This window comes from Labeo rohita, chromosome 23, assembly GCF_022985175.1.
Source record: "Labeo rohita strain BAU-BD-2019 chromosome 23, IGBB_LRoh.1.0, whole genome shotgun sequence".
In the NCBI taxonomy this organism is placed as follows: Eukaryota; Metazoa; Chordata; class Actinopteri; order Cypriniformes; family Cyprinidae; genus Labeo; species Labeo rohita.
Genome location: NC_066891.1, coordinates 595,005 through 606,172, shown reverse-complemented (window position 1 = coordinate 606,172; position 11,168 = coordinate 595,005). Strand labels below are relative to the sequence as shown.

Genomic DNA, 11,168 nt, shown 5'->3' with positions numbered 1-11,168 from the left:
AGCGTTCGCTTGCATCCAGAGCAGAAGCTGGATGTGTGAGGAATAACGGCAGCGCTCATCAAAGCACGAGCCGTCAGTGTCGCTGTGCCGCTGTGTTTGTGTAGGGGTTTGTGCTCTTACTAGTCCTGTGAATTTAGGACAGGTTTACAGGCAAAAACCAGCGAGAACCAGCTCGCAATATAGTTGCAGCACAGTGCTGGTTCTTGCATGCAAATATTTATCCCATTCTGATTTGTAAGTATACAGTAAGATATATATATATGCATTTTACAAATGTATGTATATGTAATATATATACGTATATGTATATATACCCATAGTTATTTTTCATGTTACAATTTTACATGATTAATTTCATAAATTGAATTCATAAATGTATAGATTTTACATATATATATATATATATATATATGCATAGGAGAATATGTCTTTGTCCCTCACACACACACACTCGCAGTCGCAGGCGTTGTGTGTGATGTAAATCTCAGGCAGAGTGAAGGCATCTCTCAGCCCCTCCCTCATTCTAGAACACAGGACTTCATGTCATTGTAATTCATGTTGCCTAGCAACATGGGAGTCGTCATAGAGGCCCAACAATAAAGAGATGACATGTACAGTGATGTGCTGAGCGCTTTAACGCCGAGATATGCCTCCGCCATCTTTTCCTGCTCATCTGTGCTCGAAGGGATCAGAATTAGAAACGCCATTTAAACGCTCTCCGAGTGACATCTTATCACGGCGCGCCGTCAGCGCTCGGATACGCGTTATCTGGCCTAAATCGAACCTCTTGTTGACGCCTATGCATTTCACAAAGCGTATAAATGCACGTTTGCACAAATAAAGGAGACGCACAGAAAGTCACAGTTCAAAAAGGATCACATTTAATCAACAAGCCATCCTAAGAGTCTCTTATTCATCAAGACAGTGAGGCGTCACAACAGCAATAAACAAAGTTATTTTCTTAAAGTCTTTAGTTAAAAACAAAACACTTTTCTACCCATGCAACAGAAAGGTGGTTTAAAGGAAGCGTTCACTCAGAAATGGATCTTTTGTCGTCATTTACTCATCGTATTTGCTTTTTTTGTGGAACGGTTTTTTGTTCTTTTCAGTCGAATGAAAGAGGAGGTAAAATTGTTGTGACTACAAATGTAGTTTTTCTTCAACAAAACTGACTCCAGAAAACCCATAATATAGCGCATGAATCGTATGGACTGCTTTTAGAAACCTAAACCTCATGACTTTCTTTTGTTGGAACAAGGTGAATTTTTAAAGAACATTCTGTTCAAATGAAATGGGAAGTCAGATGGTTGTTTGTCATTAAAAATGTCTTTTCCCAACACAAAACCAACACCAGGTAACCTATAATATAGTGCATTAATCGTTTGGACTGCTTTTAGAAACCTAAACCTCATGACTTTCTTTTGTTGGAACAAGGTGAATTTTTAAAGAATATCCTGGTTGATCAAATTAAATGCAAAGTCAGACTAAAAAAAAAATTTTCCCAACACAAAACTGACTTTAGAGAACCTGTAATATAGTGCATTAATCGTATGGACTTTCTTTCTTCTGTGGAACAAGGTGAATTTTTAATTTCAAGATTAATATCCTGGTTGTTCCTTTCAGTCAAATGAAACGGAGGTTAAATGTTTTTTTTTCCAACACAAAACTATCTTAAGTGAACCTATAATGTGCATTAATCGTATGGACTTTTCTTAAGGTGATTTTTTTTTTTTTTAAGAACGTACTGTTTTTTTTTTTTTTCTTTTAATCACAAAGAGGAACAGAACCATGATGTCTTCTAAAGTCAAATGGTTTGTGACAAAAAAAAAATTTGTATGTCTTTTCCCAATAGAAAACCAACATGAAAAAACTATAATATAGTGCATTAATTATATGGATTTTTTTCTTAATGTGATTTTTTTTTTTTTTTTTTTTTTTAAGAACGTACTGGTTGTTTTTTTCACTTAAGAGAGGAATGAAACCGTGACATTTTCTGAAGTCTTGACTTTCTAAAGTAAAAATTTGTCCGTTTTTTTTCCAACAGAAAACCAGTGTCAGAGAGCCTGTAATATTAATCAGATCGACTTTTTTACTGTGGAACAAGGTGAATTTTTCAAGAATATCCTGGTTTTTCTTTCAATCAAATTGAGGTCAAATGGTTGTTTGTGACCACAAATGTCTTTTTCCAACACAAATCTATCATACGATTTAAGAGAACCTATAGTATAGTGCATTAATTGACTTTCTTTCTTAAGGTGAATATTTAAAAAATTTCCTAGCTGGTCCTTTCAATCACTTAAAAGAACAACGGAACCACGATGTGACAATTTCGACAAAATTTCAAAAGTAAAAATGTGCTTTTTCCCAACGCAAAACTGACTTCAGAGAACCTATAATATAGTGCATTAATCGTATGGACTTTCTTTCTTCTGTGGAACAGGGTGAATTTTTAATTTCAAGATTAATATCCTGGTTGTTCCGCTCAGTCAAATGAAACGGAGGTCAAATTGTCTTTTTCCAACACAAAACTATTGTATGACTTAAGAGAACCTATAATATAGTGCATTAATCGTATGGACTTTTTCTTAAGGTGAATTTTTTTTAAGAATGTACTGTTTTTTTTTTTTTGTTTTTTTTTTGTTTGTTTTTTTTAAATCGCAGAAAGGAACGGAACTATGACGTCTTCTAAAGTCAAATGATTTGTGTCAAAAAAAGTAAAAATTTGTCTGTCTTTTCCCAATAGAAAACCAACATCAAAAAACTATAATATAGTGCATTAATTATATGGAATTTTTTATTTTTTTTTAAGAACATACTGGTTGTTTCTTTCACTTAAGAGGAATGAAATTATGACATTTTCTGAAGTAAAAATTTGTCCTTTTTTTTCAACGGAAAACCAGTATCAGAGAGCCTATAATATTAATCATACCAACTTTTTTTCTGTGGAACAAGGTGAATTTTTCAAGAATATCCTGGTTTTTCTTTCAATCAAATGAAGGTCAAATGGTTGTTTGTGATCACAAATGTCTTCATCCAACACAAATCTATCATACGATTTAAGAGAACCTATAATATAGTGCATTAATTGACTTTCTTTCTTAAGGTGAATATGTTAAAAATTTCTTGGTTGGTCCTTTCAATCACTTCAAAGAACAACGGAACCATGATTTCAAAATTTAAAAAATTTCAAAAGTAAAAATTAGCTTTTTGCCAACAGAAAACCGACATCAGAGAACCTATAATATACTGCATTAATCGTATGGACTGCTTTTATAAAACTAAATCTGTAAGACCTGCTTTTGTGGAACAAGGTTAATTTTTGAACGTCTTTTCCCAACACAAAACTGACTTCAGAGAACCTATAATAATAATAAAGAATATCCTGGTTGATCAAAAGAAATGGGAAGTCGGATGGTTGTTTGTGACTAAAAAATGTCTTTTCCCAACCATGATGTGTTTTTAAGTCAAATGATGGTTTGTGACAAATTTAAAAAGTTCGAATTTTTAAAGAATATCCTGGTTAATCAAATGAAATGGGAAATCAGACGGTTGTTTGTGATTAAAAATGTCTTTTCCCAACACAAAACTGACTTCTGAGAACTTGTGTGCATTAATCGCATGGAATGCTTTTATGCTGTTTACCGTGTTGGAGTTTGACCGGCCTAATTCGCTTCAGTGCATGGTCTTTAAATAACCTCCATTTATCTTCTGTAGACGCAAGCGATTGGGGAGTAAATGATGACCGCACATTCGATTTCAGGTGAACCGTTCCTTTAAGCTCGGATGGGGTCCTGATACGACTGAATTCAAGTCCCTGTTTCTCTACGTCCGTTGGTGTTTGGTTGAGGTGAGGTCAGTCTGAGACCCAGAGACTCGTCCACGACGTCCCTCTGGCGGGGCATGTGCACCTGACGCCCCCAGTGCTAAACGGGCCACACAGTGAGTCCTGAGGGGAAGGGGTAGAAAGCGAGGAGGGCGGTGAGAGTCCCTGATTGCGGAACCATATGATCAGACCTCGGGGTAGACTGTAAGTGTATGACCTGCAGTTCTTCTAGTGTTTCAGTCCAGTTTGATGACGTGGATTGTGGCGGGTTCTTCAGAAGAACCAGCGGAAGGTGTCGGCGGCTCCCGCCGATGGCGCTCTCTGAGGGAAGACACAGGAGACAGTGGGAATTCTGGAGAGACTCCATTCGATATAATGACCCAGTTAATCACAGAAACGACGTGTTATGTGTTTGTACGATGGTGTGAATCATCTTTGAAATGAGATGCAATGATTCAGAATATTGATTCAGCAAAAATAAGGATTAAATTGGAAAAAATGAAAACAACAGACCAACCCGACCATCTGCACGCAAAGGCCTTTGCAACCGTGTTTCCGTTATGCAGTGACTATTGTTGGCTCTTTGACGAAATGATTTTGTTTCCATTTGGATAAAAGCATCTGCTAAATGCATAAATGCAATTACGAAAACGTTTAGTCACTGGATTTACTAAAGGACTGAACAACTGGAGGAGAAGCGAGAGTGCTGTTTGAGACACTTCTTTTTTTCCAACTAGTTGGTACGTCATAAACTGACACCAACACACATTTCTTCAAGGTTTTTTCCAAAATGCTTCATTGATTGCATATCACTCTGAACCATTGGTAGATGTCTTGGATATCTAGTTTACGTGCATTTCTGTAGCTCAAACAGTACATTTTGGGTTCAATTCCCAGGGATACATATATCTTGAATTCAGTTTTTTTGGATAAAAGTGTCTGCCACATGCATAAATGTAATGTTTTCAAACAGTTCCTGAAGCCTTCTTAGTACTGCACATCTAGGATGTTTTCCTTAATTATTATCAATGCATATGGACAAATCACAAGTGTGTAGTGCTAAGGAGACTCTAACAAACTCTTTAAGGACATTGACTATTACGTTTTACTTTCTTCTAATTATTTGAGAATAATGAATTCCGTACCACAACTCTATAAAAGATATCACTGGAATCACTTTCAGAACCATTTTACAGGTAATGAGCGATAAAAACATTCAAAGCAAATAGAATTTGGCATTTGGGGTAAATGTTTCCACATGCAGATTTCACAACAGGTTCAGGTTTGTCATGCAAATTAACCATGTTAACCAACAGAAAGCTGATTGGTTTAAAAGTCACTGCTGTGTGCTTCATCTCTACTATATTGATAATAGATGGAAATTTTCTGCGTGCCAAATTTTGCTCATGTGACCACATCTTTGGTGGTTTGTGGTGGACCAGGCTTCATGCCGATAGTCAGTTCTAGATCTGATGTTGCTGGACTGGTTTGTAGAGGTCTGATCTTGATTCTGGCGAGTTGTGTTAGCGGGTTGTGAAGAGATTAAGCTGTCTTTGTATTATTACAGAGAACTTACAACATGTTGCCTCATCTCTCAGCCCTCAATACCGACTGTGTGCGAGAGCGAGAAAGTGTGTGTGCTTGAGTGTAAGGGCATTTTTCCAGCATAAGAGGGCTCAAACCATCACACACACACACACATTAATGCATGATGGTTAATTATGGCCGCTTGTGCCAAGACTGGGCTCTACTCCAAACCCCTAGCCACATCATTCCCAATTAAACAGCCCACTTCAATAGACCTCCCAGCATATGTGTGATTGTGTGTGTGTGAATCCCACCTCCATCGTGCTGCCCGGCTTCTTCTTGAGTTCTTCGCACTTTCTGAACTTGCAGATCTGATGACCCGTCTTTCTGTTTCGACAGGAGCTGCACACGCCGCAGTTGATGAGCCTCCTGCAGGGGGCACAGACGCCGCAGCGTTTGCGTTTGCGCTTGGCCGCTCCGCTACCGTTGCTGCTACCGCTGCTGCAGCTGCCGTTGGCGTTTCCGTTGAGTGCGGCGGGCGAGCCGGAGCAGGACGAGCCGCTGTGCTGGCAGTCCGCCGCCACGTTGGCGATCTGAAACGCGCTGTCTGACATCGTGACCCCCGACGACCCCGCGCCGGAGTGGAGCGTCGTCATGACGATGACGCCCGGCGGCAGCGACAGACCCCCCAGCGGGGGCATCCCTCCGAACGTCCCGCTCCGGTCTGCCTCTCCGGCTCCGCCGGGCGGCACGGAAGGCGGACACTTCAGTCGGTTCATGCACTCGGCCCCCGTTACGGGAAGGCCGCGACACTGCTCCGCGGCCAGCGGCGACAGGAAGTTGTCGGCCCCCATCGGGAGGGCGGAGTCTTGTGGAATGTGTTTGCCGGACATGTGCATGTTCACCGGCTCCGCCCTTGACATGCCAGTCCGATGTGTGTGAGGTCCGTTAACGTTAACCGCGGTGGGCTTTCGCCCCCACAGCATGGCGTTGTCGCAGGGCCACGGCGGCATCGCCGACAGGCGGGCCGAGGGGAAGAGGGGCGTGGCGATGCGGGCGATTTTGGCGGTCTGGGGAAATGGGGTGGCGGCGGCAGCGGCCGCGGCAGCCGTGCTGTTCTTATAGAAGGTGGCGAAAGAGCGGTACCGCTCCATCTGCGCGCTGTAGTCCAACACAGGGTTCACGCACGAGTCGATCTGGAGAGGAAAGTCCCGCCCGGGGGTGGGGTTATAGTTGTGGGTGTGGCCGTGGGTGTGGCCATGAGCGTGTGGAGTTTCCATGCACACACTACTGCTCATGTTCGCCATCAGAGCAAAACAAACTCGCACTAACTCCCAACCATCCACGGCAGTGGTCCTGGGGAGGAAAGAGAGGAGGCGGAGGTGAACAGAGATGTTCAACTAAGTACAACTAAGCGGAATTCAGAAATCTTTCATATATTCTCTATTGTCTGTAAATATGTGACCCTGAAGTAGCAATAGCCAAAAATACACTGTATGGGTCAGAAAATTATTGATTTTTCTTTTATGCCAAAAATCATTAGGATATTAAGTAAAGATCATGTTTCATGAAGATATTTAGTAAATTTCCTACTGTAAATATATCAAAACTAAATTTTTTGATTAGTAATATGCATTGCTAAGAACTTAATTTGGACAATTTTAAAGGTGATTTTCACAATATTTCTTTTTTGTTTTGTTTTTTGCACCCTCAGATTACAGTTTTTCAACCAAATATTGTCCTATCCTAACAAACCATACATCAATGGAAAGCTTATTTATTCAAAAAAATTGGTACTTTTGCCTGGTTTTGTGGTCCAGGTTCACATATTTACAGACAATAGAGAATATTTAGTCAAATCTTAAAAGAACATATTCAAAATTGCTTTTAGGTAATTTAGAGCCATTACAAATCACATAAAAGTCAACTGAGAATCAAAACAAGATTCTAAACTAAAATGATTTAAACAAAAAAAACAAACAAAAAAAAACTGAATATAAGAACATTTAAGTTTACGCAATCTTATTTGGGTCTTAGTGGATTCGTAATTGATTTGCATTGGCTTTCAAAATAGAATATAATTGAAATTCCAATTTAAAAACTACACAAGATTTAGTCACATTTAGATTAAAACTGTAGGAAAAACTTACATCAGATAAATAGCAAATGTTATTTTATGCATTTATGTACATTTTTAATCTCCATTGTTTCTTCCCCATTTTTAATTTATGGTGCATCTTTAATTTATTGCTCAATTTACAGAAAAGAGAGAATATTTAGTTAAATAATAGATGATATAGACAAATTACTGAATATATTAAAACCAAATTAAAAGTCTTAATGTCATCAAAAAATAAGAGTCCATTAAGAATCAAAACAATATCCTAAACTGAAATGATGAAAAACAAAAAACACTGAAAATAAGAAAATTAAAGTTTACACAATCTTATCCGACTCTTAGTGGATTTGCAATCGAGTCTCAATGGGTTCCAAAATAGAATATAATAGAAGTTCCAAATTAAAAACTGTACACATGAGATTCAGTCTAATTTAGAGTAAAACTGTAAGAAAAACAGAGATCAGAAAAATAACAGTTGTTATTGTATGCATTTTCTGTACATTTTTAACGTCCAGTGTTTCTTCCCCGTTCTTAAATTATGATGCATCTTTAATTTATTGCTCAGTTTATTTACAGAAAACAGACAATATTTAGTTAAATAATAAAGGATGTACACAGAATTTCTGAATGAATCTTTTAGAAACAAATTTAAGCAACCTTGATGTAATCAAAAATAAGAGTCTAAACTAAAATTTTAGGGGGAAAAAAAACCCCAAAAGCCCTGAAAACACAGGAGACCCAGTTAAAAAACAGTTCAGATAAATAGCAAAGGTTTTTATGCATTTATGTACATTTTTAATGCTCATTGTTTCTTCCCAGTTCTTAAATTATGTGCTTTTAATTAATGGCTCAATTTATTTACAGTTCAATTTGCATTTATCTTAATAAAAAAAAACCAAGAGTCCACTGAGAATGAAAACAAGATACTTAGAATCTCAAGAATCTTAGAATTTCAGAATCTTAGAAGAAAAAACCTAAAAATACGCAAGATTCAGTTCAATTTGGATTTAAACAATTAAAAACCATAGTTCAGATAAATAGCAAAGGCTTTTATGCATTTATGTACATTTCTTATGCATATGCATGACATAATTGAGGACAATACAGAGCGTTATATCTAACACCATCAGGCCTGCCTTGAAATGTGTTGTTGTTTTAATTAGAGGAACAACGGAAATAGCGATAATAAACCGTGGAGAAGAAAGTTACCGTGTCAAAATGTGTGTCTCTGTGTGTTTATGTGAAAGAGAAAGAGAGAGAGAAACGCCGCTACCCCCCCCAACACCCCCCCGCTACCGTCGCCTCGAGCATCAATTACGGTAATTACTCTCCGCCTGCTGCGGCAGCGACGCGCGGATCAGAGGTCATTAAGGGCGTAAGACCGCTGGACACTACGGTGCAATTAAAGGCGACGGATTAATTCTCTTGGCCATCGCACGTCAGCAGAGAGAGAGAGAGAGAGAGAGAGAGGGGGAGAGGGAGAGAGAGAGACGGGAGGAGGAGGGGGTGAATGAGGGGGGAGGCGGAGGACGGAAAATGGACGAGCTTTACCTTTAGACTCGCGACGCTTCACGATCCTTTAACGGAGAGCATCACCGCGCGCTGATGCCGCCTCAATAATCCCCGTTACAAGAAAAACACGCGCCACAAAACAACGAGACGCGTCCGTTTTAACGATCACCGTGAGCAGCTGCGGCGCTAAATACCGAGACTAACGGGAATAATAAATAATATTGACGCCGCCAACGACGCACCGTCCTCAGGGGCGGGTATGGGTGACGGAAGGGTAGACGGCTCCTCCCGGTGTGTGTGTGTGTGTGTGTGTGTGTATGTGTGTGCGTGTGTATGTGTGTGTGTCGCGCTGCGTGTGGCTGACGGGGGTGTGAGGTGAGGAAGCGCCGTTGCGGACACCTCCTGATCATTGGCGGGAAATGATTGTGGAAGCACGGGAGGCGCGAGGGGGCTGACATACGGGGTCTCGCCGCGCAGCGCTGAGGGTAATGCGTGTCAACTCCTCGCGCGCCCCTTTTTTTCCCCGCCGATGCCTGAATGACGGTTATTAATCACGCGCTTCGCGCCGCGTCTTGTGTGAGGGGGGGGGTTTTTGGAGGAATTTTGCGGTTCATTACGGTTCATTTGCGGCTCGTTACCGTAATTACCCGCGGCACCGGGAGGCTAATTAAAACAGAACGGGTCCGAGGCGAGAAGGCGTTTCCCCCGGTGGAGCAGATCCCGGTCGGTTGGGAATTTCTGCGTGTGTGTGCGTGTGTGTGTGTCAAAAACCTTGACGCATCTGTCAGAGATGCTTTATTAGGGGATTTGAGAGGAAATCAGCCCTTGACGCCATAAATACCACTGCATTAAATATAAATAACAGCAGTATATATATATATATATATATATATATACATACATATATAAATCTCACTTGCAGTATCACATAAAACACGTTTTATATTATACAGAATAATAGAATATAATGTTATATTATTATATAGATATTTAACATATATTATATATACATATTTAATGTATTTTTATATATTGTATATATATACATTATATATATATATATATATATATATATATATATATATATATATAATGTAATTATTATATTATTATATAATATAAACAGATGGATAGATGTTCGTCTGTCTTCCAGGAACAATGACATCTCAGCTGCGCCCTCTACTGGCTAAGATGTGCAATAACTGACTGATTTAAGCGGTGTAACTGCAGTTCTGCCTTTGTCCGCGAGATGTCATGCCAACATCAAATGTAAGAAACTTGCTTCCACAGATGTGAAGGTCATAAAGCAGCGATTTCACAGATTTATCATGGTGTGGATTTAGCCAGCTGAGCACAGTAAATAATAATATGGACACGGAATGAAATCTTAAGGCGAGACACTGCATGTGAATAGGATATATATATATATATATATATATAAACTAATAGTTATCCTTTAGCCAGTTGATTGATTACATTGATAATTGCGACATTTGTTGTATTAAGTATTAAGTTTTCTAAAATGTTAGGTTTAAATATGCAAATGAGACAATATTTAATGAAGTACATTACCGTTCAAAAGTTTGGGGTCAGTACATTTTTATTGTTTCTTTTCTTTTTTTTCTTTCTTTTTTTAAGAAATTAATACTTTTATTCACCAAGGATGTATTAAGTTAATAATTAAAAGTTTATTAAAAGTTAATAATAAATAATTTACATTGTTATAAAATATTTATATTTTGAATAAACACTGTACTTTTTAAACTTGTTATTCACGAAAGAATCCTGAAAAAAAAAAATCACAGGTTCCAAAAAATATTTGGCAGCACAACTGTTGATATTATCCAACATTGATCATTCTAATAATAAATCTGCATATTAGAATGATTTCTGAAGGATCATGTGACACTTAAGACTGGAGTAACAGCTGATAAAAATTCAGCTTTTCATCACAGGAATAAATTCTATTTTAAAGTATGTTAAAATAAAAAACATTATTTTATATTGTAAAAACATTTTGCAATATTACTGTTTTTTTTTTCTATATTTTTAATCAAATAAATGCAGCCTTGATGAGCATAAGAGACTTCTTTAAAGACTATTACAAGTCTTACTGACCCCAAACTTTTGAACGGTAGTGTATGTGACCCTGGATCACAAAACCAGTCACAAGGGTCACTTTTTCTA

At 38.5% G+C, this 11,168-nt stretch overlaps 1 protein-coding gene across 1 annotated transcript; it reads right to left on the bottom strand.

Annotated features, from left to right (window-relative positions):
* Positions 1 to 1,721: 1,721 nt before the first annotated feature.
* Positions 1,722 to 9,299, bottom strand: LOC127154775 (CXXC-type zinc finger protein 4). Its single transcript, XM_051096583.1, has 3 exons — positions 9,021 to 9,299; positions 5,665 to 6,706; positions 1,722 to 4,144 (listed from the first exon to the last, which is right to left on the bottom strand). The coding sequence occupies exons 2-3, from the start codon at positions 6,655 to 6,657 to the stop codon at positions 4,097 to 4,099; spliced, it is 1,041 nt and encodes a 346-aa protein (XP_050952540.1). The 5' UTR covers positions 6,658 to 6,706; positions 9,021 to 9,299; the 3' UTR covers positions 1,722 to 4,096.
* Between the last annotated feature and the right edge of the window lie 1,869 nt (positions 9,300 to 11,168).

Excerpts from the sequence above, each read along its gene's own strand:
- LOC127154775 (XM_051096583.1), bottom strand. The coding sequence starts at position 6,657 with ATGGCGAACATGAGCAGTAGTGTGTGCATGGAAACTCCACACGCTCAT. Across the intron at positions 4,145-5,664 it reads AGCCGGGCAGCACGATGGAG|AGAGCGCCATCGGCGGGAGC; the intron begins GTGGGATTCACA and ends GTCTTCCCTCAG.